Source organism: Paramormyrops kingsleyae, chromosome 18 (genome assembly GCF_048594095.1).
Source record: "Paramormyrops kingsleyae isolate MSU_618 chromosome 18, PKINGS_0.4, whole genome shotgun sequence".
NCBI lineage: Eukaryota > Metazoa > Chordata > Actinopteri > Osteoglossiformes > Mormyridae > Paramormyrops > Paramormyrops kingsleyae.
In genome coordinates, this window is record NC_132814.1 from 3,732,192 (window position 1) to 3,758,570 (window position 26,379).

The window sequence follows — 26,379 nt, forward strand, 5'->3', positions numbered from 1 at the left end:
ATGACTGTCAATGTGTTTCCTTGAGGCTGGTAACAGCAGGAGATACAGCGAGTCCTTCATGGAGGATGTGGTGTGGCTGGGTCTCTGCTGGCACTCACGCTGAGTACATCAAGGTGTCCCTCCTCCACACTGTCTACAACACAAATGTTTTCAAACCGGGTCCTTGGAGTCTCACAGACAGTCCACATTTTTGCTCCCTCCCTACTGGTAGTTGGGAGGGAGCAAAAACGTGGACTGGATTGGGAAACACTGTACTACACGCTCTACACAAGTCACTCTGCCACTCACAGTTACTGCTTATCCTGCACATTTGCAGGTCAGGGGGTGATGCTGGGTTGCAGTGCTGTGTACTTGCTCAACCTAACAGCTCCTGTATTAGATCTCCCTGCTCACCTACTACCACAACCACTATGACCTTTCATCGCCAATGCCTGTAAGCTGGTCGGTGCAGGTCTTTGGGATGACCTCTCAATCAGCCTATAACAGTGGGTCCCCAGAACTGGAGTTGAGAAACACTGCTTTGTGATTAGCTGATGGAGAGGTCATCCCAATAACCCGCACCCACACCAGCTCTCCGTGAATAAGGTTCGCAAACCCCTGTTCCAGAAAGTTCAAATCTAAACCAACATTTTATTTCAACCAACTAGTTGTGCACTGTGTGACTGTGACTCTTTATATTCAACTGGAAACAAAATCTTGGTCTGGATTTATACTTTCTGGACCTGAACTTTCCACCTCAGCTTGTACACCATATTCCACCACACCATCATCAGCACCCACAGCTGCCCAGTGGTCTGCCAGACTCTGGCTACCTGGAAGATATGGTGGTGCAGGAGGGTGGACTGGTTTGTGTGGGTAGTTGTGCTTATACTATGTATTGCCTAATGTTTCTTATTGTCAGCCCAGGGACCCAGTGAGGTTGGACAATGTGCCATGACTTCCCAAGTTGAACTGGGCAGTCCCGTCCTTTCCCAATGGCATGAAAATGACCTCTTTGGGGTTTTGCAGTGTCCTTTGCGGCTGTAGTGATGTGCTGCTTCCCCATGGAATAGGTCCTATGCCAGAGTGCACTGGCGACCAACCAGGTGAATCAAAAGTCATGACTGTGGTGCTGACTGTGTTAGCCGTTAGCCTCCAATGCTAATGCCTCATACACTTCTTTGCCACCCAGTCTTCTGGATGCTGCCGGAGCAGTACTGCCAAGGCTGGCCACCATCCCAGAGAACAGCCACAGTCCCAGAGAGCTTTTTTCTCGTCCATTTGGGCAATCAGTGGGAGGCACAAAGGGGGGAACATTAGGATGATTCCAAGGGCCCCTGAGTGACTGGGGCCCCAAAAAATTAGAATTATAATTGGATCAGTCTGGGTTGGGGGCCCAATATGATATGCTTTCATGGGGCCCTAAATAGCTAGCAGCTCCTGTGGTGGTAAATATCAACAGTTTCACAAAGCTGCAGACTTGATCTAATCACAATTTCAATGTTATTTGATTAATCCTAACAAGATCAGTTAGGAGAAAAACTGAAAATCTGAAATTACTCCAGCCATCCATCTCTGGACTGCTCATCCTGCTCAGAGTAATGCAGTAACTCAGGTTACTTAGCAACTTAGACAACAGTGACTTACATTTAAGTATAAGCTGTCAATTACAAGGAAAAAAAAGATTTGTTTTGTATGCTTTGATCATGGCATATCACTGTGGTGTACTAATATTAATCATTGATCCATGTGAGGAAACTGTCTTTACACCTCATTCAACTTCCTCTTTGTGTAGTAAGCTGTCTGTAAAGGGCAGCCACCTGTTAGGACACCCAGACAGCTGGGGGTTAAGGGCCTTGCTCAAGGACCTGCAGATGTGCTGAGGCTGGGTTTGAACCAGTAACCTTCTGATTATAGGCACACAGGCTTAGCCCACTGAGCCACACGCTGCCCAGTTTAGGGGTGTTAGCCTCTCTCCGTGAGGTCACCCATCTCAGGGCATCCTGAGAACAAGGCTCTTAATCTGGAAATCTGCTCCAGGGCCAATAGAAAAATGGGTGGCCCGGTGCCCTCACCCCCCAACTCCATGGGCACCGCTGCAGGTGGCTGCTCTTCACTATCCAGCTTGCTCTCTCCTACATATGTGTCTCTGTGTCATGGAGAAGGGTAGGCGAAAAGATCATTTCCACACAAGGATCAGTAAAGTATCATTATCAAATGAAGTCAAAAAATGAAATCATTATCATGGTGTCTGCTTCCATCTAGTGAGCATATTTTGCAATACACTCCAGTATACATCCATTCTTATCTAACCACTTTTGCTGGGTTATGTGAGGGAGCATGCAGTTTATCCCAGGCTGCACACAGCACAAAGCAGGGGTACTCACTGAAACATAGAGATACATAATAATGAGAATGGTTATTCCAGTTCTTTTTCAAGTCTTATTCTATTACGTTATGGTGGTTGTACAGCTTAATAGAAACAGTAACTATGACAGTGGGTTGCTTCCACTACGTCTAGATTCTTTGCAATTTCTAGAACGCCCCCTAAGTGTAGACTTTATTTATCTCGCACGTGATACCCTGCTATGGATTGGCGATCTGTTCAGGGTGTACTCCAGCCTTGTGCCTTATGCTAACTAGGGCATAGGGTAGCCTCCCTGACAGGATAAAGGCCCCCTTCAAGCCCACCTAAGCGAGCTTCACCCCCAATAAAGAGTGACAGTATTATATAAATTTAAAATTATATTATATCTTAAATGAGGGGGTTTAAATCATAATAAATTATTTATTCGATCTCGCTAACTTTAGTTGTGTTGATTTTTATATGCCAATGGCAGAATAGTATTAAGAATTTATTTTCTATACTGAATATATTGAATAAAACTTTTTTATGATATTGCAACCTGCTTGTACAGGGTGTGGGATTCATCGCGATTAAAATGTGATCGTTTGACAACCCTATTAATAATCTGACCTTTTTCGTCTTTATATTATTTCTCTTCTTGTTGTCATCACTTCAGTAACGTTTTTTTTTTGTTATATCGTGCTAACCAAACAGACACCCCCCACATGTCGCATAGCTGTTCTGTGCGGGCCCTGCAGAGGGCGCGAGTACTTATAAGGCCGGCCACCCCTGTTGCCACCCCACGTCAACAAATCTGGCGGGATTGATCTGCCGCCACCTTTCCCCCCTGGTCGACAGTCCCCGGCTCCGTAGTTTTTACCCCTGGCCACCCAATCGAAATTTTCTGTAGGTGCCACTGCGTCCGAGACAAAGTAAAATTGAATTAATCGAACTTATGTCGCTTATAACATCAGTTTTGCCAATTTTGGTCAGCTGGCTGGCGTGAAATTGTCAATTCCAGACAAGTCCACACACTCATTTACATGTATGTAACAGTTTTATTACCTTGTAAATAGTGTGTAGGGTTTGCAAACAACAACGCTTCTGATGTAGCTAATTTTAGGTTTATAATGGAATGATATAGATTAGAAGACATGATTACTTGCGTGAGTGTCACGCCAGATGCGTGAGAGTGGGCAACCTTGTAGTACTGACCGGCCATGGTGGATAGACAAATGGGTGGATTTCAAAGCGTCGCCTGTAGGTCCAACTTCTGAACACTTCGCACTCCAGTTCCCTAGATGGCACTATGCTTCTTCCTATAAAAAATAGAATTCCGACAAACTCCACAAAAAGAAGAAGCGGTAAGCCGTTCTTTACTTTCTGGCGTCCGGCTTGGGTTGTGGTTTCCAAGAAGAAGAAGGTTGGTCACTTTAAATGTATCAAACTGTCAATTTAAGCATTTTTTACGCCAAATTCCACTTGTCTGCCGCGAGAAAGGGTGCATAAATATCTCGGGAGGGTTTTATTCGCATACATTATTATGCGATGGATGAATGATAGTTAATGTGAAGTTATAAAGTAAAACTCGAATAGCGTCTGCGGTCAGCGACTGATATTGAGAATATATTGCCCTGGGCGTTGAATTGTGATGGAATTACAAACTTGTTTAAGTCTTGAATTATTGTAGCACATCAAAAGCAAGATTTTAGACGGCGGTACAGTAAGCCCTCGTGTTTCACGAATTCATGGATCCGCGAAAATTTAATTGGAACCGAACTTATTTGCATCTGCCATTTTTCGCACATCTGCGAAATTCTCGAACGGAAGTGTTTGTTTAATTTTCGTAGTAATTTATAAGTTTTCATGCTTTTAAGTGTAAAATTGGTAAGAAATTTAGTTAAACGTGACTTTCTTATGGAAACGTTCTTTTTTATGTGCATACTGTACTGTACCTTTACAAGATGCGAATCCCATTCGCAAAGTTAATTCCCTTTGGAACTGCCACGATCTGCTCGTTCGATTCTCCCGTGTGCCACGCCCCCTCATCTACCTCGTATGGAATCTCCGTGTGATCAGCTGTTTCGAGTTGCTTTCATTAGTCCTGTGTATTTAAGTCTGCGTTTAAGTATGTTTCCCGAGTCCGGTCATTTAACGTCGTTTTGAGCTTGCTGTCTGTTCCGTTGTCCTGCTTGTCTTTACCTTTTTGACTAAACCCCGTGTTCCCCGATTCCTTGCGTCCTGTCCCTTCTTCCCCGGTCCGTGCCCCGGCAATAGGTGACAAGAACGCGGATGGTTACATAAATATTAGAAAATAGTAAATTTACTATTTTGTAATAGTAAGTAGACGTTAACGTAAATTCAACGCACAAAAATTATAAATTTCTTGAAAGGTGCTAATGTTTACGTACAATGTAGTAAATGCCTCCCGGGTTTCCCTCTAAACACTGAAAGGGTTAGAAGTAGCCAATCACAGAGCATAGTTACCAGGTTTCCAACCTGCTGATTTGCTGGTACAGTAGCTCGGATCCTTTGTGTACTGTACTACATGCGTGAAATCGCGGTTCATCTTCCCACATCTCAGTTCAACAAGTGTGATACAAGTGTGATAACTATTTTCAGTGCTTTTTTCCCTCTTCTTACTTATTTATATATGGATGCATAACCCCAAGGCCTGGATAACCAAGGTCATAGCATCCAACTGGTTCCACCGGTGTTTCATCCCTGAAGTGGAGAAATACCTTCTCATCTTAGGCCTTGAATTTAAGGTGTTGCTAATCATGGACAATGCTGGAGGGCACCCCCTAGATCTGTTGTATGATAGTGTGCAGATTGAATTCCTCCCTTCCAACATCACCTCCCTCATACAACCTATGGACCAGGTGTGATCCATGCCTTTAAGGCCCTCTACATATGTAACTCTATGCAACACTTGGTCAATGCAATGGACATAATGGAGAACTTCACCTTAAAAGAATACCGGAAGAAATTCACCATAGTGATGTGCCTTACTGTAATTTAGTCTGCTCTCAAAGAAATTCAGAAGGAAACTCTCAATGCATGCTGGAAAAAACTGTGGCCAGACATAATCCATGACTATAAGGGCTTCTTACCGGATGAGATTCATAATGAGGCTGTCAGGAAGACTGATACTGGCAAGATTGCTTGGGGGTGAAAGACTTGAGGATTGCACCGAAGTAGTCGTCAAAGTCATCGATGCCCATTCTGTCCCCCTGACAGATGATGACATGCTTGAGCTGACTAAGTCAGCAAGTGAAGAGGAAGAGGAAATGGCTGAAGAAATGAGAGGAGGACGAGGGTCATTCATTGGAACGTCTTGGAGTAATCATGAGGACTCAACAGCAGTTGCAATCCTGCATAGAAAAGTGGGATCCCTTTTTTGAACGTGCTCTGAAAACTGTAAATGGATTAAATTCAGCCATGGAGACATACAGAGCCATCTACACCACTATGAAAAAACAGTATCAGCAGAGCAAAATAACTTGGTTCTTTGAGTCGAAACCCAAACGCTCCAGACTCTGAGAATCTGTAACTCCTCATGTACGCTATGCAGTCATTTTCATATTTTCACTGTACTGCACAGCTCATTCATAATTATTTTAAATCAAATTCATCATTGGTGAGTACCCATACTACTATTTCTTTATTAAATATTTTTAATATTTGTATATTTTTGTTCTCGCTCTCTCTCGTGGTTAGCGCAGACAGTATTTTTACAACTTATTTCTATACGTCATTACGTAATTTTTAATTGTAATGAAGTTTACAGCCCTGTTCGTTTACTAATTTAGTAATTTAGTTTACTAACCTTACTGTGAATGCAAAAGAAAACGGCAGCCAATGGCGTGTTCTATGAATTAGTAGGAGTAACATTAGTATACTGTACTGTAAATGTGCTAGTGTGACAAATATCCGTTAGGCGATGCTGTACTCTATTTTTACATCAAACATTTGTTTTTTTAAAGGTAATGTATTAAGCTAACTTTTAAATGAAATTAAAGTGTTTTGGGAGCATACTGTATGTAGGGTTTAAACTATAGAAATAAGCACATATTACCATTTTTAGTGACTCTACAAAACATCTGCGAATCCTCCTCATTTGTGACAGGTTCTGGAACGTAACCTTGCGAATGTCTGAGGTCTTACTGTATTTTATAAATTTTTGTTTTTAATTGTTGAGAAAGCTTGACTGCTTTTTATTTGTAGTTTGGATTCGGATGGTATATTCAAAGCTGTGCACTGGACACAGGAGCAGAGTTTTGGATCACCTCAAACAGGCCTGAAATCATCTTCATAGCAACTGGTAAATCTGGGATTGGAGTTGAAGCAGCAGCCAGAGGAAGACTGCAAGGCACATTTCCTCTGCTTTGTTTGTGCACAGACAAGATTACTGACACCTGTACTCACTTCAATGATACAGTGCCGAGTCAGACCAGGGCACTTTGCCTTTGGGTTCCTGGCCCAGGAGATGTTCTGTCGCTCTGATTTCACACTTCCAGTTATGGTGTCCTTATTACCTGATATTGATGAGGCATTTGTCCAAGAGAGCTGCTTGGTACATAGCGAGTCTGGGATCTGGTGGACTTAATTACATCATGGACAGCCATGATCCAGAAGAGGTCTGGTTTTGCAGAGGGCGCCATTAAGATTTAGGGCAGTACAAGAGCCTGTTTGATGATAATGATGATGATGATGATAATGATGACTGTCCCAGGAAAGTCCTCTTTGATTTGTCTTGTCTGTCTGGTGTTTGTGAATTTGAGGATTTGTCTTACAGATGGCTACAACAATTCGATGGCTACAGTTCCTTGTGGACAATTAGACAGAAGAAATTTTGCTATATTATTGTATTTTAATTTTCCACAATATCCACCTACATTATTATGCACTATATTATCAGCAACATGAATAAATGTAAAATATAAATGCATCCCTTCCTGTTCACGAACATGTTACTTTCTCATCCGCTAGATACAATGTGGCCACCAGGGGGCTCTGCCATTGCCCAGGCAGTCACTGTGCTTCAAGTTGCCAAGAGGGCTGTATGTGTGCAGGTGAGCCTTTGGTAATTTAGGCCTTGAACTTCCCTGGTTATGTAACCAATTTTTGTGGCTGTCTAATCATTGTTTGTATTTTTTACACTAATAAGCAAGTTATACAGCTGCATAGTTTACTGAAGGCTTTAATACAGAACACAAAAGCACTGCTTCTGAAACAGACATGGTGAAGTTTTGTCTCAATTCCAGGTTTTTTTAAAGCCAGTTCAAAGCGCAGCTGAGGTTTTCTGTTGCCAGCAGCATTAGAACTAAATGTGCTAAGTTTTGAATTGTGCTGGTATACTTGTAGTCCCTTCAATGATGATATGATGACGAGTCAGACCAGGCCACATCCTGTCCAGGCCTAGGGCCACGTTCTGTGACTCTACCCCACGGCGATGTGACCTCATCACCTGATGATCTTGAGGCATTTGTCTGAGAAGGGGCTTTGCATGAATATGTACCTAAATGGTGCTCATGCTTGAAACAGCATTTCTCATTTATGGTTCTCCGGCGTGTTCTCCTGGAGATGTTAAGTGTCATTTCCTTGTGCACAGGTGTCCTGAGAATCAAGGCCATTGTGCTGCATTTGGACCCCAGAAGCAAGACTGGCACAAGAAACCCCTCCCACATTGTGGAACCCGAGGAAGAGACATTATGCTGCCCCCCCACCCCCCTCCAATTTCTTACCAAATGGGGGTCCAAATCAGAGGTCTCTGTGATTACTAAGGTTCCCCTTGTGGCCACTAAGGGTAAGGACCACCCACAATACTACACTTGACCCAGCAATAAAATGATTCTTTAAAGGATTCCTACAGATTATTAAATTCTTAATCTTAATATTGAAATATATTTTATATATTTTTCTATTACATATTATTTTACTAAGACGGATTGAATGATCATATTTATATAACTATATATAATTTATTCATTTTCCTGTGGATTCGCATTTTTATGTGTTCCGCCCTGGCCCTCTGTTATTAATCTGCTTATTGTTGCAGAGGTGAAAAGCAGGCAAGCAAAAATGGGGAACATTCAAATTTTAATGAGAAGTTTGTGGAGGGTGCTACTGAATGTAATTGAACTTATGCACTCTTCTCACACAATAACAAAAATTCTTTGTCCGTAAATGGCTAGAGGATGAAAAATCCAAAGACTTTTTGGCATCTGCAAGCAACTACTTTGAGGCTAGATGCAAAATATCCTAAGCCATTCGAGGTGGATTTAAAGACACATGAAATCAAGGGGGATTGAGGAACTTGAAATCTGAGAAGCACCTGTGTTGTGCTAAGTCAGGAGTGCAGAGCCAATGGAATCTTGGAGCCAATGGAATTTGGATTGTCAGTTGCTGACAGTTTTTCTGCTGACAGGATTTGTAAACTATTACAATCAAAAGGCGCTGGACTTCACTTAAGCGCTGAGTTCTTTCTGTGTGCTGATTTAATCGCTTTAAAAACATAAAATTACATGGATAGCTATAGCGTAAGGGTTGCAGATAGCAGGCATTTTCTGATCAAGTACTTTGGTTCAGAGTACAAAAATCTTATTGAAATGGGGGTAAATGTCTATGTTTCTGGTGTAAAATAGGGCGGCTGTAACCATGGTTTATCATGCAAGACATTGTAACGGAAGAAACTTGCTGAAACTTTGATATGACTCTACAAAGAAAGCTTTTGCAGAACTGTGGTACACGATATTGAGGTGCCAGTTAGTGGGAGGTAATAGGACGATAAATTAGCATGATCAGTTGCAATTGTATCCATGATAATTATTTCAGAGTTATTGCAAGAATCACAATATGGCACATTTCGCAGATACTTGTCCAAAGTAACGTACAAGTCAAGCAAACCCATGAATGGCCAGTTACAAGTGCATTATTTTTATATATATATATCTAATTTCTCTTCTAACCAGTTTGCTAACTTGGTTAAAAACACATGGGCCATAGATGGGTTGACTATACTATCAAACAAAGTGTGCAGCATGGCTGATGAAGAATTTGTTACAGAAAAGCTCCTGTTTGTGTGGAAATGGTTTGGAATTTAAATCTGACATGGACCAATCTGCTGTAATTTGCAAACTTTGCAAAGCAACCAATTTTATCTTATTTATTTGTATGTGTTGTAAACTGAGTTCATGACTGCTATTGAGCAAAATGATACATATTAATTTGTCCTGGAACGTTTGAAACTTTAGTATTAAAAATCACTTTTGATATAATGACTCAGTTTCTTTCATATGCACAGTATTTTACATACCTTAAGTGTATCATTATGTTACAAGCAGTGTTCTTGTAAGGACAGAATTGCTGGTTAAGTGGTTAAAATTAAATGGTTAATTTCCACATTACAACATTTCAGTTTGGCTGATTTGTAAACAACAAAAACCATCTATATTGTGAATTGTGATTCTAACTTAAAACACTGATGACATTTTGTCTACCCCTTGGGCTACTCTCTTAAATTGTGAGATGATGATGATGATGAATCTGAGCAGGACACCTCCTGCTTGAGGTCCAAGAGCACATTCTATATCTCTGGACACTGACCTCAGGACAGTGTGACCTCATCCCATGATTGCATGGAGGTATTTGTTTGAAGCTGATATTTACACCCACCTGGGCTGCAGCTTCATGTATCAGCAACCTTCCAAGTGTTTTTACTGAGTACCCCCACCCCCCAGGTATTCTCTGCTTCCTGGTAATGGATATCAAAGAAAACAGATCTGCGGATCAAACATTTCAGTTTTTTTATTATATATTTAATCGAGATTTTACACTATTTCATGAATTGTGTACAGTAAATGCATGTAACTTGTACAGACAAATCTTTAAAAACACACTTCTGGTAGAGTTAAAGGCATATGTTTACTAAACATGTAATGTCAGTCAATTTACTCTCTCATTGTTTGTTGTGCTTCTTGATGCATGCTATTTAACATTGTTTGGGATTAATTGTTAAACTGGCCTGAGCTGTGCTGTGAAACTTGACCACTTTGCACGCTACGTTGGTAGGCTGTTACGCGTCAGTCGTGTGTCTGTGTAGCACCTTAGTCCGAGAGAAACAGTTTCGTTTTTAACTGTGTATTGTACTCAACTGTGTATTGGTTAAAATGACATTGAAGACCTACTTGACTAATAAATTGCATCTTTAACTGAGTATGGTCTGTAATACAGTACGGTCTCTCTGCGATTATTAATCGATAAATGTCTGCTTCGGAAAATTTTGTGGCTTTCCATCTTTTTCCCTGTGTGAAATGTTATCCAACAAAAGCCACACGAGTGATCAAAAAGTAAATGATTAAAACTAAGCGTTTGCTTCGTGTCGCAGCGACCATTCCCGCACAACCCCGTCACTGATATCAAAGATAACGCTACATAACTTATGGTTTTCTGTTACATATTCTCGCTGCAGATGCGTCCTGTGGCAGTTTAACGTCTTTCTCCCATCCTACACGCTGCCACTTCGAAGCTGCTGTGCGGCACATGGTAGAAACGCCGCTCCCTCTAAAGCCAAGAGCATGACTGCGACTCGGTTCACCCTTGAGACCCGATACGGCGTGAACCCGCCTTCCAAACGATGTCCGAAGTGTACTTCGATACAAATCTTAATATAACTGCTTCTAGACCAGTTTTAAAGAAGCTTTGATCAACGCAAATACTCCACAAGAAAACAATATGTACGTTTTCATACAGTTATCATCGTGTATCATTCATTTAATAGTCAGCTACAATAAAATAATCGAGCAGTTTAAAAAAATCAACATTTTCATTCTGTTAACCTACCTGCTTGCTCGGATTTAAATTTAATTATGGCTGCCTATTGCGTATATCCATCTTGAGCGATTCCCCATGCCTTTTTATGAATGGAAGTTCCACGAGCGTCCTTCATCAGTGAAAATACTACTGAGTAATCATTCTTCGGGCATATTCGTTTGTTTACATTAGTGATTTAACTTTTACAGCAAAGGCCTATAGGCCACCGCTCTCGTTGACGCGGTGAATTGTGGGCAGCCATTGGTCCTCCGAGCTCACGGGCTGCTAGTCTCCCCGTTGGAAAAATGGCTGCTTCGGCGGCGGCGGGTTCTTGTCCCGATTCGTGCCCGAGCTTCGCCGTTGTCTGTTCCTTTTTGGAGCGGTACGGAGCTCTTCTGGATCTTCCCGAACTTACGTTTTCGCAGCTGGAACGATATCTGCAAGAGACCTCAACAGGTAAAAGGTTTGAATAGTAGAAGCTTGGGACCTAGAACGGGTGTCCACCTCCATTGCTTGTATGTGTTGCTGGTCGTGCAGACGTTTGCTGTTATTGTGTGGTAATTGGGTATTTAACGTCCCCCTTTTCAGTGTTTACTGCTGTTGTGGCTGTTTCAAAACACGAAGCAACCCAAAGTATCGTTTGTTTTTTAACACGTATTTTTGGTGGCGAAAGGTTTTGGGTTTTTGAAATTTGTGATTGGAGTAGGCTATGTCAAGATGTATTTTCCAGCCTCGGTTGATTCTTTATGGCTCAAATTGTTCCTTATCGTGCGCAGAAAAGGGGGCTAAACTACTTGCAAGTTAAATAACTGCAGCGGCAGCTCGAGTTCTCTTTCCAGTTAATAGTAATGGACATAGTTTTGATTTGTAGAAGCATGCATGTACGTTTTGAAAGCCTAAAATGCGCTAGCGATATTTACAGTTACATTGTAATTTTTTGGCATAGTTTGGTTGTAACAATACTGCGCATGCGCACAATGGATAAACTTCCTGCCGAATGTAGTAGCTGTTTTTGAGCTCTGGAGATTGTTCATTCAAAGTATTTTTGTATAAATATAGTTTTTTTTTTATGTGGAATGTGTACATTTTATATTAAAACTCTAGAATATAAAATACGTGTTTTTGTTGTTTGTGTACAGTATCATCCACTAAATCTTTTGTTTCGCTCTTTTTACTATTACAGTAAACACAATTTCACTTCTGGGAGCGAGTACAATTTTCCAATAACGGCATCGCATAAATCACTACCCAGATGTGCTGTTTACATAATACATAAATTAAACATGAAATTCCAACAGTGGTTAATGCTTTGGAGATTTTGGGTTGTCTTTAGATGGGGAATGAATCAGAACTGGAGTATATCGTGTATTCGTTTATCAGAAAGCGGAACATGTTGAGTTAGCAATTCACACATTTATTCATTTAGCTTATGTTAATTATAAATGTTTAATATTCTTGGCATTGCTTATAGGTAATTACCAACTGAACTTCAGTTACTGAAGGTGGATGTTGTGAGTTGTAGTAATGGACCTGCGTGATTTATTTATACCGTTCTAAAAAGGTTAAATACTAATCATTTGAAATGTTGAACTGAACTTCGTTATCTTGTCGTTTTTCTTTTCAAATACTTAAATATTCTTTAACCCCGCTACTGTAAAAATTTAAGTTACCTTTTGTAATACTGTCGTTTCTGTGCATGGAAGGCGCCAAATGCATGTGCTCGCTGTTTTAATGTTTCACCTGCTGTCACTGTTTTTGGCAAGCAGATGTACCTGTTTTATCTGCACACATGGTTTACTTTTTCTGTACGTAACTATACAAATTTAGTCCACATTACGAAGAAGTCTCTTACCTAGAAAATTAACAGGTATAAAACAATTTCCTAGTAAAATGGCTTCAAACTAATTTTAACAACGTATTTTTTAACATTGTCAAATGTAAAAAAAAAAATGTTTGCTCAGATCTTTGAAATAATAAAATTCAAAGAAATCTCTTTAAGTTAAAGTTTAGATTTGGTCTAGATGAGGCTCATTAGCAAATAACCTGTGCTGAGTGTAACATTCCACATAAAGGTCTTGTAGAAACTCTTTTAAAGCTACCAAGTATTGTACTAGTCTCAAAGTGCGATGATTCTGTTTTCTGATAGCAGGTGCCTCCACTGATGTTGACAACTCCTCCTTTATCCGACCTACCTAGGATGAGGATTGCACAGGCAAAGGGGTTGACAGTATCTGCAAATGACAATGACTTTCAGACTGTGTTGGGTTGTTTTAATCATTTTTATTACCGTGTATGGAATTGCAAGTTGAAATGGACTTACCCATGCAAAAGCAAGTCTGCTTTTCCAGTCTGATCTAATATTTTATGCAATAAAAACATACAGTGCCTGTCTGTTCTTCTGTCTACCTCAGTTCCTAAACCCTTGGTGGAGCTTCACGTGAAGCTTTTGAGGAAAATTGGCAAATCAGTGTCTTCAGAAAGATGGGAGAAGTACCTGGTAAAAGTGAGTATGGCTTTAGGTTGCACCGAGGCCTTTGTCTGATGACGATGTACCATGATTTCAGTTTTAAAGCAGTATAAATATATATCACATTCTTTTAAAGTGGTTTTACTTCTAGTCAATTTTAGATTTTGTAAAGGGGTCTGATCCAATTTTGGTTGCAATGACACATTCATTTGGAACGGTATTAAGTCTTACTGTAGATGAATGAGTGACTGAGGAGGGTGTGTCCATTTTTGTCTAGATTTGCCAAGAGTTCAACAGCACTTGGGCCTGGGAGCTAGAGAAGAAGGGATACCTGGAGATGACTGTAGAATGCAAAGCTGGAATTCTCAAAGTAAGATTCTTAACACTGCTGAAGGATTACTTTCCCATAGCTCTCACTAAATTAACAAGATTATTAGAAATTCCTTTTAATAGCACACGATTCAACAGTGGATGCTTTGGGGATATTGAGTTTTGTTTGTTTTCCTTCTCTTTTCAACTACAGTATTTGTGTGAGTGCCAATTTGATGACAATGTGAAATTCAAGACGACAATCAATGAGGAGGATCCAGATAAAATGCGTCTGCAGCCAATCGGCCGAGATAAAGATGGTCTTATGTACTGGTTCCAGCTGGACCAGGATCACAATGTGCGAGTTTATGTGGAGGAACAGGACGACCTGGATGGATCCTCCTGGAAGTGTATTGTCAGGTAGGGTGGGGATTTGAAGAGCCTCCATAACAAGTGGGAAATTCAGTAATTATACTTGCATGCTAAAATATAATAGTTTTTTTTCCATCAGAGACATGGTACAAAATTACTTACAAAGGATGCTAATAAAATATAAGGTGTAACGCAAAATAGATTGAGATACCAGTTAGATAAAATGTTAATGCATAAAAACGTCACATGAATAATATTCTTTAATGTGTCTGTCCTTTTTTCCACAGGACACGAAATGACCTGGCTCAGGCAGTGGAGCTACTGAAAACTCAGATTGACCCAGCACTGTTGAGCAAGAAAGAGGTAGAAGAGGGGTCTACAAGTACCAGTCCAAGCCCAGAGGATGAGGAAAGGAAGGAGGAGCAGGGAAATGGTATACTTGCGCTGAGGAGTATTTTAGTACAGTAGTGGTTTTGGCATTGCAGTTTCAAATTTAACACAGAGCTGATGCTAAATTGCTCATATATTAAAATCTTTCTTGCAGTGAAGAATTGTGTGTGCGCTAGAACTTTGCTGAGGTCTCAGTGATTATTAATGGTGCTGTTTCTATATCAGGGAATGTGACGAAGAAAGAGAAGCTAGAAGATTCCTCAGAGGATGAAGATGACAAACCCACTCTGGATGCTGCATGTTCTATTAGTCCAAAAATCAAAGGCATGGAAAAGCCATCTAAAGAAGATAAGGACATTGCAGGTGACAAATCCATCACAATGGAAACTGAAGAGAACAAGAATAGTGATGGTTCAGGAACATTGGACGAAATTCCATCAACGGTTACTGAAATTCAAAATGGCAATACTGTCATTAAGGAAGAACCGAAGGAGGAGGCTGTACATGTTAAGGGTGACATTGTGAGCGAAAAATCATCACCAATAACTACGGGTAATTTTGATGGTACTGTTAGGGTAACAGGAACTGAAGAAGTGAAGAAAAAAACCGAGGATGTCCAGAGGGCTATTAAGAATGACCAGCAGGCTAAGATCCCTCTGAAGAAGCGTGAAATGAAACTGAGTGAAGATTTTGACAATATAAGTAGCAGCATTGTCTTCTGGAATCCTTCTGCCACTCCTGTCAAAGAGCCACCAGGTGAGGCTCCTGAGAAGAATGTGGATGTGAGCCAGCTACCCCCTGCTTCTGAGGAAGCCTTAAAATCTGCAGAAGAGGACCACATTAATGGAGAAATCCAATCGATCAACAATACAAATGATAACGATCGATGCAAAGAGGGCTTGGTGCCCACAGAAAGGCCTAAGGATCCTGAAAAGGAGGAATTTGAGAAAACCAATGCTGTTATCCAGGACGTGGAAAGGTCACCTAAAGGGGATTTTGCAATTGGGAAGCTGTTGACTGAAGAAAAAGATCAAGCCATTGAGGTGATAAGAACCAAGGAAAGTGATCAGCTCAATGACATCAAAGCATTGGAGGAAAACAAAGCTGATTCAACTGATAACATGTTAGCATCTGACACCAGTGTAGTTGAAGAAAAAGGTTCTCAGATCTCTGTAGTGAATGTGATGGGACCTGCTCCTGACTTGGACACTGTAGGAGATACAGTGAAAACTGATCTGTATCTTGAGGCTACTCAGATAGAGAAAAAGGAAGTGCCCACTGGCCCTGACGAAACCACAGTAAAGGAAATTGAAATGACTTTGGATCATGGACTCCCACCGGTAGGGAACAATGATCGAGTATCTGGCTCAAAGGATCCTTCAGTAGAAATAATGGAAACATCTTTGGTTTCTGAAGCTATTCCAGATGAAGAAAGGGAATCAAGCTCTAACTCTGCAGAGACTGCTGCTGAGACAATGGAAGTGGAATCTGGTCTTGGGGCTGTTCCAGTAGGGAGCAATGAACAGGGCTGTGGCCCTCAGGATCCTTCAAAAGAAGCAGTGAAGATGGCTTTGGGTTCTGAGACCATTCCAGCTGGGGAAAAGGAATCAGTCTCGAGCTCTGAGAAGGCTGCAGTTGAGGCAGTGGAAGTGTCTTCTGGTCTTGGGGCTGTTCCGTTAGGACATAATGAACAGGGCTGTGGCCCTCAGGATGCTTCAAATGAAGCAGGGAAGATGGCTTTGGGTTCTGAGACCATTCCAGCTGGGGAAAAGGAATCAGTCTCGAGCTCTGAGAAGATTGCAGAAACAAAGGAAGTGATATCTGCTCTTGATGATGTTCCAGTAGGAAATAATAACCAGGTCTGTAGCTCGCAAGATCCTTCAAAAGAAACCATAGAGATGGCTTTGGGTCCTGAAACCATTTCAGCTGGGAAAAAGGAATCCGTCTCAAGCTCTGAGAAGGCTGCAGTTGAAACAATGGAAGTGGTATCTGCTGATAATAATGTTCAAGTAGGAAATAATAACCAGGTCTGTAGTTCGCAAGATCCTTTAAAAGAAACCATAGAGATGGCTGTGGGTCCTGAGACCATTCCAGCTGGGAAAAAGGAATCAATCTCGAGCTCTAAGGAGACTGCAGTTGAGATCACTGAAACGGCACCTGGTCTTGCGGCTGTTCCAATAGCGAAAGCTGAAATGGTCTCTGGTTCTCAGGATCCAGTGGAGATGGCTTTGAATCCTGAGGCCATTCCAGTTGGGGAGAAGGGGTCAGCCTCTAGCTCTGGGGAGACTGTAGTTGAGACAGTGGAAATGTCTTCTGATCTTGGGGCTTTTTCAGAAGAGGAAAACACATTAGGCTCTAGCTCTCAGGAGACTGCAGCAGAAACAATGGAAACTGCTCTGAAGGCCATTCCAGTAGTGGAAAAGGGTTTGGCCTCTGGGCCTCAAACCACTTACAGTGAGAAGAAGGGAACAGTTTCTGGCTCAGAAGACTCTGCAGTGGAACCAATGGAAATAATGCCAGGTTCTGAGCCTATTGCACAAGTGGAGAAGGAAACTGCTTCTAGAACAGAGTATTCTACGGTAAAGAAACTGCAAACCACTTCTAGTAGTGAGGACAATCCACTGCAAGAAAAAGAAATAAAGTCTAGCATCGATACCATTATAGTAGAGAATAAGGTAGTCATCTGTCCTGAAAGTCTTTCTGGATCTGAGGCTATTGATATCGGGTTAAAGGATACTTCCTCTACATCTGAGGACACTGTTTTAGAGAAAAAGCAAACCACTATTGGCTATGAGGATGTTTTAGTAGGAGAGAAAGTAAGCTCCTTGAGCTCTGAAACAACTACAGTAGGAGAAAAGGACACCACTGTTGCAGAAAATACTTCTGGATCTAAGGCCTCTACAATAGGAGAAATGAAAGCCATCTCTGATTATAATGCAACTGCAGTAGAGGAAAAGGAAAATACTTGTGTTAATATTTCTGATATCTCTGATGCAATCAAAGTAGGAAACGGCAAAGCTGCTACTGGTGTGGACAGTTTTGCCCCTGAAATAGGAGTAGAAATAGGAGTAGAGGAAAAGGAAACCACTTCCGTCTCTGATTCAGCTGCAGAAGAGAAAGATGTAGTCATTCCTGTTGAAAATGCATTTGGCTCTACTTCTGTACCCTCAGAAGAGAAAATTGATGCAGTATTTACTGCAACCAAGGAACATCCCTCAAAGGATGAAGGCCAAGAAGAACCAAGGGAATCCACTGCTGAAACCCTTGCTGACACTAATGAGAATTTGAGCAATGGTGTGTCTGATAAAAAACAAAAGAAACTGAACAAAGAACCAGGCAGAGTTGTAGACCCTTCCTTGGATAGTGGCCCTATTATGGATGACACTGCAGAGGAAACTAGTCCTGAGAAGGATAAAAAGGAATTTGGAGAAGAGAAAAGCCAAGAAAAGAAACCAGAGGCAGAAGAAAAAGAGGAAATTGCGGGTCCAACAAACAAAGCAGATATTCAAACGAAGGTGGAAGAACAAGTAGTTCAGCAAATAGAAGACTCAGAAGAAAACAACAAAGAGGACCAGGAGACTGAAGGAGGAAAGGGGAACGGTGAAGTATCATCAGAGATCCAACAGGAGGGCATTCGTTTGAAGATCAAGATTCCAACCCACCGTAGAACAGCAGAGATCCAGAAGGATGCTGACCCAGAACTGGCTGATGGAAGGTCTTTGAGGAGATCACCACGGATATGTCGCCCAACTGCCAAGCTTGCTGAAATCCAGGACATGAAGCTGGAGAGGAAGCAAGCTGCAGCGTCTGTGGCTGAGGAAGATGAGGAGGAGGACGATAAGGAGGATAAGATTGGTCAGAGAAAGCAGAGGGACCGCAAGATTGATCCTGATGGTCAGACTAAGTCTACAAAGGTATGTGCCTTTTCAATATTAAGGATAATTAATATTATTAAATATAAGGTGAACATTCTAATTAATATCAGAGGGTACAGGGTTACGAGGGAGATTTGTTTTTGTTCTTTCAGGGCCGAAGACGGCAGCGACGAGCACGGTGGTCCAACACTCGGACTAGGTGGCGCAAAACAAAAGACTCCAGTGAGGATGATGAGGAGGAGGAAGAAGAGGAGACTGAGGACGATGACAGTGATGAAGATTACAAAGTGGAGAAGAAAAAGCAAAATCGCAACAGACAGAAGAATGATTCTGATACATCCTCACCTTCTTCTTCTGAGGAAGAGATACCAAATGATGATCCTTGCAAACACTGTGGCCTCCCAAACCATCCTGAACTGGTAAGTTGCAACAGTTTCTGGTTACATGGTCCTGAATGACTGGCTTCCAAGAATGGGTGTATGTAGAGAAGTGATAGTTATTTGAAAGGCACCATGCAGCTCGACTTTGGATTTGTAGTGACTCACATGCAATCCACCTAGTAAATAACTTTCATCCGAATAGTAGCTTTAATTAAGAGCTTACTTTTAAGAGCTATGTCCCACATCACCAACCCACAGATCTTGCTCTGCGACTCGTGTGACAGTGGCTACCACACGGCCTGCCTGAGGCCACCCCTCATGATCATCCCCGACGGCGAGTGGTTCTGCCCGCCCTGCCAGCATGTAAGCAGTAAAACGGTCTTTTGGAGGGTCTGCAGCGATACCTCTCTCATTTACTGTGGCAATTATGTGATGAAATAACGTGTTATTGCCTTGCTTATTAATGCTATATGACTCACAAAGTCTCCAGTTAGCTACCTTCTATCTGGCTAAATGGATATTAACAAAAATTGCAAACCTAGCAAGGACTTAAATAGTTATTCCTCTGCATCTGGTGCAGAAACTTCTATGTGAACGGTTAGAAGAACAGCTGCAGAACCTGGATGTGGCTCTGAAGAAGAGGGAACGAGCGGAAAGAAGGTGAGGAGCTGTCTTTTATTTTTGTCTTACTCTGAGCTTTTCCATGCTGGGGGTTTCCGCTGCTTCAGCTGTTTCTCCAGCCTGTTAATTTTTGTAGGTCCGTGTCATGTTTGTGTTGATACGTTTAGTAATATTCCCTTTACTATCTCAACAGGAAAGAACGCTTGGTCTATGTAGGGATCAGTGTTGAGAACATCATCCCTCCTACTGTAAGTGTGTGAAAATCCTCTTAATTAGCACCATTTCAGGATAAATTAAAACTAGTTGCTTCTCTCAGTGCATATTTGCATCCATACGTGGCTGTTACCCCAGTTTGGCGGTAAGTGGCTCAGTGGGCTAAACCTCTGTGCCCGTGATTGAAAGGTTGTAGGTTCAAACCCCAGCCATTTTGAGGGGTGGTGTAGTTGACCCATCCGGTCTTCAATTGTGTCAGTTTGGAATTGGAATTTGCTCCATCCACGAAGACCTAATGACAGACCTTCCATATGGTTCAAAAGCCAGATTTTAACTGTTCAGTCACTATCCCATCTCTCGAAACATTGTTTAGGGATCATTTGTCTTCAGTTGAAATTTTGGGTGAATGTAATTAACTTCCCCATTCTTTTTAGGATGTTGAAGTGGAAGAGGAGAAGCAGGAGAAAGAGGAACAGGAAGGGGAGAAGGAGGAGATTAAGAAAGAGACCAAAAAAAGCCGGAATTTTGGACGACGGTCAACCCGAGCAAGGAAGCAAATTAGCTACAGGTCTGTGTGGTTGTAACCAACCAGTGCTGCTGTGCATTGTGGGCTTGCAGTGGGGAATTCCTGATCTATGTTGCATACCTATGTTCCCTAGGTTTGATGAGTTTGATGAGGCTATTGAGGAGGCCATTGAGGAGGATATCAAAGAGGCAGAGGGAGGAGGTGAGATCCCATGAATTGATTTATGATGATTTGAAAGATTCCAGTGTGTATGGTGAACACTTCTGTCATATTGTTACCTAACTGAAGCGTTATTAAAATGGGCATATATGGGGACGACTTGTGTAAAGGAATTTGTGTTTGATGTAAATGTGGTACCCCACACAGGGGCAGGCCGGGGAAAGGACATGGCTACCATCCTGTCAGAGGAGGGAAAGGAGAATGGCCGGCCTCCCAAGGCCAACTCGGCCCACCGCAGGAAGAAGCGACGACGCCTCAATGATCTGGACAGCGATAGTACCCTGGAAGAGGAGGAGAGTGAGGAGGAGTTCCGCCTCAGCAACAGGTACATAGGTGTCTTGGGACTTAGTCAAAAGACCCAGTTAGCTCCTGTGAGGTGGCTAATTGTATTCCCTGGGGAATACATACGTTTGTGGGACCGGTCCGCTACTGCAGGCACTTATTCTGTTTGCACAATAGGTCAAAAAGTATCAATAGTTCTTTTTCAAACTTCACAGACAGATTTGGTTAAGATCAGGAACCGATCAAATTATGCAACAAATCACACCAATATTGAAGCAGTGCTACACAGTAATAGCAAAGGCAGCCTCAGGAACTTGATCTTGTTAGCGCAATAATTCAAAGTATTTTACGGATCACCCAAACTGAAGCAATGCTGCTTAGTGGCAGCAGAGGGAATGGTTACTGATACTTGACTGTCTTTCTATTCAGTCCTAGTCTATTGTCTACTCTGTTATATGTTCATTTAGATAAATATATGTATATAGGTGTAGTGTAAATTATTATCCCTCTCACCCTCATTGTGATCTGACTTGTGGGCTGTTGTGTTCTATGTTGCACATTTGGTCATGGAGAACGATATTTCATCTCACTGTATACTTATTGTGTATTGTTGGGATGACAATAAAGCTCTACTTATCACATTCACAAGGTAAGGGAGTAAGTCAAGGTTTTTGATGGATATTATCTAAAAAAACATATGAATGAAGATCTAAACCGGGTTTAATTTCAAGACAAATTGCACCAATTGAGCTAGGCAGCAGCATGGGAAGGAAAAGGCGGCTACAGAAGATCGCTTGATCTTGTAAATGTGGTAACACTAAAGGTATTTGATTTACCTTTAGCTACTTTCAGATGAATCACACTAAAATTGAAGGTCTGGCATGTGAAAGGACAGCCACAGATGCAGATCTGGTGAACTTGATTAAATTGAGACAAGTTGGGCTTTTAATTAAGACTTTTTTTTTTTTGGAGAGTTGGGGAAAGTGCATGGGGGGGGCTGTAAAGGTTGAGGGTGTGGGAGGAGTAGGGATTAGATTGGGAGGGGTGGATGATGGAGGTCGTCCGGGAAATATTGTTGTCCCAGCATCATGTAGTTAGCGCTCTATAAAAACTGTGAAATAGCCTTTGCTACAAGCAAGAATGAAATGTCAATTTACCCCTCCAGTTCAGAGGAAGAAGATTTTGTGGTGTCAGACAATGACGTGGACAGTGAAGCAGAAATCCAGTCCTATGATGACAGTGACTTTGGCAGTGTTGACGCAAGCCCACGTTATGGAGCTGTGCGGTCCAGACGGTCCTCTGTGAGGAAGAGAAGTACACGACGGATCGCGCTGAGACAGTCCCACCGGAGACGGCGGTACTCGGATGAGGAAGAAGACGAGACTGACGAGGAGGAGGAGGATGAAATAGGTAAGCAGGAAATATGAAGTGAACTTATTTGACAGTAAAATTATAATTTACCAAATGATATTTTAAACAAATATCATTAAATGAACACAGGCAATGATTGTAAGCACTTTGAGCTGTCCTTACAATAGTTTGATCTTCATAAGTACGCCTCTTCTTCTTTCACAACTGCAGTAACTGAGGGCTCCAGCGAGTTTAGCGCCAGTGACCTGGATGCACGTTGCCGCCGATCCCGCCGAAGTCGGAAGCGACAGGTGAACTACTGTGAGACCTCGGACTCCGAGGGCTCCCAGGGTCGGCCAAAAGCACCCCTCCGCCGGCGGCTCTCCAGCTCTGACAGCGAAGGTGAGGCACCTCTAAGGCTACAGTGCCCTGTTCTCCTCCCATGATGAAGACAGGGCTTCTGTCCCGGCAGAAATGCAGACATCTGGAAATCCAAGATGGTTAAAAGTAAAGCACATAATACAGGGAATGCAAATTTTGTTTCTTCAGATGAGTTAGATGAACAAATAGTCTTCACCCTATGACTCCACAGCTAAATCTGCAAGCCAAGATGGGGCAGGTGTATATTTCTTATGCTCATCCCAGCTTGCCATGGATCAATAGGTTTAAAATTGGGGAGTATAAATAATACCAAAAAATATGATATAGGTATCAATGTAAGAGTCATTCCACATTTTGGTCAGGTAAAACCTAAATCCAACAATGACACTGAATCCATGGGTCTGATACTATGCTTTACTCAAGTATTACTTTAATAACTGTTTTTAGACTGTAGATACTTCAAGTAGGTTTAGAATTAAATGAATGCTTTGAAGTAGGTTTGGTCAGGCAAGGCACTAACTGACTCCTTCTGACACTTCAGGCAGTTTCTGTTCCAAAGATTCTGATGAAGACAAGGGGAGAAGGAAGAGGGGGAGGAGGATCGGCGACTCATCAGAGGAGGAGTCCAGGCAGCAGTGCCAACGGCTGACACTGAAGCGGCGGAGAGCATCAGAGGAAGACGACGACGACTCGGAGGATTCTGAGGAAGAAGAGCGACCTGTGCGCAAGAGGCTGAACCGCATCGACTCTGATGACTCTGAAGAGGAGAAAGCCGATCTTGGGGAAACGGTGGCAGGCAGCAATGAGGGAAGAACCCAATGTGTCCCCACAGATGAGGAGGTAGTAGAGGGGGTCCTGGGCAAGGGAACGAGCCCCCTGGACTACGGTCTGGTGGAGCTGCCGTCGGCCAATGGGCAGAGCTCCATGAAGGGCCTGGAGGGTTTGATCACTCGGGGCCACATGGGGCCCAAGAATGGTGGCCCACCCCCACCCACGACCATGCTGGCACCCAATGGCTTGACCCCACAGGAGATGCTCCCCCAGGAAGACGATGAGGATGACCTCATGGGGGTGACGGACCTTGTTGAGTATGTCTGCAATAGTGGAGAGTTATAAGCCCCAGACTGCTGATGCTGTTTTTGTTTCCGTTACTTTGTGTCACGTCTTCAGTGTCGTCCCCCACTAGCACCTCAACCACCCAGTCTTCCGTTTTCTCCCAAGACCAGTTCAAACTGGAAACTGGAGTGTAATATATGAGATGTCATCCTGACTGTGGTGAGCGGCCAGGGCGGGGGATGATTTTGCATCGATTCCCTTGGGCCCTGCTGGATTCGACTGACAGCCAGTTTCATGTCTCTTCATAGTACCACTTTGACAGAAAGGCCTGTGTATCATTTTATCATTATTATTATTATTATTATTTTAAATGTTCTGCTTGCAAAATTAGAATATTTAAACCCATTGTTTTTATGTGTTCATATGTAAAACTTTTGCAAGTAGAAGCCGTATTCCTTCCTGTCAATTTTGGGTAAATTCACAATACCATCCCCACCCTTTCCTCACAATTCAGTCCCGTGACAGGGAACAGGATGTAATAATATAAAGATTCCCTTTTTGACCATGGTACTGGACAGACACAACAAAACCAGGAATATTTTTTTAAACCATCCTATATAATCGGATTCCTGTATGCATTTTGCACTTGCTTTATTTTAACATTTTTGATAATGAAATACTTAAATATGCCGAGCTGCACGTTAGTGATTTCTAGCTGTAAACGTTGTGATAAAATTAATGTTTTAGTTCCTCTGACACCTGGGTCAGAATTCAAATAATAATAAATTATGAATTTTCTGCCAAATTTTAAGATTTAAAAATGGCGCATTGGACAGCTATTACATTTGTCATACGAATACCATGACATGCCATTTTTACCATTCAGTTACACTCCATATTTCTATAATTCCTTCGTTTAAACATTTTAAGCATCTTTTACACATTTTGTTCACTGAATGTGAGGTGTCCACCAGCAGAACTTAACCTCAAAGCATGTCTTTAAATTTAGCTTTAAAGACTGCGTGATTATGATGATGTTTAGAAGAGTAATGACGCTGTTGGGTGTGTAGTCATACTTCAGCTCAGCCAAAATAGTGTTACGGAGGGGAATTAAAAGGTATATTGACAAAGCAGTTAAGTTACACCCTCTTAAAATTTGGTAATCTTTGTTAAAGGGACCAAATACAGTTGTCAGTATTAACAAAGTAGCCCATTAGCATTGTTGTACAGAAAATCCACAAATTTTACCATAGCATATAAATGGGGCAGTCACTGCCAGTCTCACTGCTAAAAAAAAATCCTATAAAAGATCACCTCAGAAAAGCCACAGTTGCTTTGTACAATCTACATTGTCCTTCCAAACACATTTTCTGTGTATTGGAACTTTCTAGAAAACACTATCCGCTCACTTTTGCAGCTTTCTACAAATTGTATGTACAAAACAACTGTGGAAAGGTGTTCTTTGGCCTAGCAGATTGGGCTGTCTTTTTTTGAACACACTTTTTTTTGGTAAATTTAGGCCTACGTTACAATGGAGGATCTTGATATATTACAAACTTCATTCAGTTTTAAATGTACAGGCTTGGGATGAAATACCAGTACCCTCATTTGAGAAGATGACTACAAAAACCTTATCTTTGTGTGTATATCTGAAGTTTATTCTGTATCATATTTAGAATCTTTTTTAATCATGAAGAAATATATATTTAGCAATTATTTACTATTGCAACTGTTTATAATTTTTGTAGTTGGTTGTGATATTTACACATTTTTCATGTAAACATTGTGCTTGCATGTTTGTTCTATGTCAGTCTGCAAAGGGCATAAGTCTTGGATTTAAAATTTATTTATAAATATATATATATATATTTTTTGGAGGATTTACAATTTTACAGCTTATCCTTGTCGTCAATGTTGAAAATGTTTCGCACCCTTGGTATTGCAGTGTAAGTTGGTCTGGTTTTCTGTCAGAGGTAACCGGTGGAATGACACTCAGAAGATCATGAATATAAATGACGTTCTAGAATGGCTGTTTTCGTTTGAATTACGGTTATGTTTCCCAAAAAACATTTGGATAATATCACCTGTAATCAATAGAGTATCAGCTGTTAGTTACATCTTTTACTTAAAATGATTTACTTCACATACCCAAATATATCGATATTTAGTTTTAAAGCCATTCTGCCAACTTTTTAAATCAAAATAAGATGGAACAATTTGCACCTATTCATTTTTATTTTTTGTGAACATTTACTTCATCGTGTTGTGTTTTTAATATACGGTATTTGGCATTTAAACTACTAGACGTTTTATTTGACTTTAAATCCTCCATTAAAAAAAAATATATTGTATTTAAGAGTCAGTGCCAATATTTTAAAGTGTTAAATGTCTTCAGTGTTCTGCTGAAGGTGGGATGAGATTTTTGAAAACCTAGACCAGATGTCGACATAAGCTCTTCGACCTGCTTTCTGTGTACGTCTTTTTTTTTTCTTAAGTTTTATTACATCTGCTGTAATTTCTTTCATACAGATAACTTGTACATTTGTCATAATAAAATGGGTGTTTAAACCTTTATAGTGTTCATTTTTATGTTTACATTAGTACCTAAACTCATTTGGTCTGCAGCGAAATATGCGAATGAGAACGACTCTGACGTCAACTGAAATGAGACTCCGGTTGGAGTTGGGGTGGTGGAAAAAAATAAAAATACTTTTTAGGTTTTAAATGTAGTTTAAACAGCCGAGAGAGGCCACTGAAAAGGGGTGGATAATATTTTCATATTTTACTGGCAGTCGTTT

At 41.4% G+C, this 26,379-nt stretch overlaps 1 protein-coding gene and 1 non-coding gene across 7 annotated transcripts; both read left to right on the plus strand.

The window, feature by feature from the left end:
- Nucleotides 1-3,028: 3,028 nt before the first annotated feature.
- rsf1b.1 (remodeling and spacing factor 1b, tandem duplicate 1) lies at nucleotides 3,029-26,153 on the plus strand. Of its 6 annotated transcripts, XM_023809525.2 has the most exons (19): nucleotides 3,029-5,966; nucleotides 6,554-6,650; nucleotides 7,319-7,401; nucleotides 7,941-8,135; nucleotides 13,552-13,643; nucleotides 13,885-13,977; nucleotides 14,131-14,336; nucleotides 14,576-14,721; nucleotides 14,904-18,592; nucleotides 18,706-18,972; nucleotides 19,192-19,296; nucleotides 19,514-19,593; nucleotides 19,748-19,802; nucleotides 20,202-20,335; nucleotides 20,427-20,494; nucleotides 20,660-20,837; nucleotides 21,960-22,204; nucleotides 22,376-22,546; nucleotides 23,067-26,153. In XM_023809525.2, the coding sequence occupies exons 3-19, from the start codon at nucleotides 7,392-7,394 to the stop codon at nucleotides 23,639-23,641; spliced, it is 6,309 nt and encodes a 2,102-aa protein (XP_023665293.1). In that variant the 5' UTR covers nucleotides 3,029-5,966; nucleotides 6,554-6,650; nucleotides 7,319-7,391; the 3' UTR covers nucleotides 23,642-26,153. The 6 variants fall into 6 exon arrangements, with proteins under 6 accessions (XP_023665293.1, XP_023665303.1, XP_023665321.1 ...); XM_023809535.2 differs by lacking the exon at nucleotides 6,554-6,650; XM_023809553.2 differs by lacking the exon at nucleotides 6,554-6,650 and having other exon boundaries at nucleotides 3,029-3,749.
- Nucleotides 7,697-7,827, plus strand: LOC111843045 (small nucleolar RNA SNORD15). Its single transcript, XR_002838049.1, has one exon. It is a non-coding gene; the product is annotated as a small nucleolar RNA SNORD15 (small nucleolar RNA).
- Nucleotides 26,154-26,379: the final 226 nt, after the last annotated feature.

Coding starts and splice junctions, on each gene's coding strand:
- rsf1b.1 (XM_023809525.2), top strand. Junction 20,495..20,659: donor CAAAGAGGCAGAGGGAGGAG/GTGAGATCCCAT, acceptor TACCCCACACAG/GGGCAGGCCGGGGAAAGGAC. Junction 22,205..22,375: donor GGAGGAGGAGGATGAAATAG/GTAAGCAGGAAA, acceptor TCACAACTGCAG/TAACTGAGGGCTCCAGCGAG.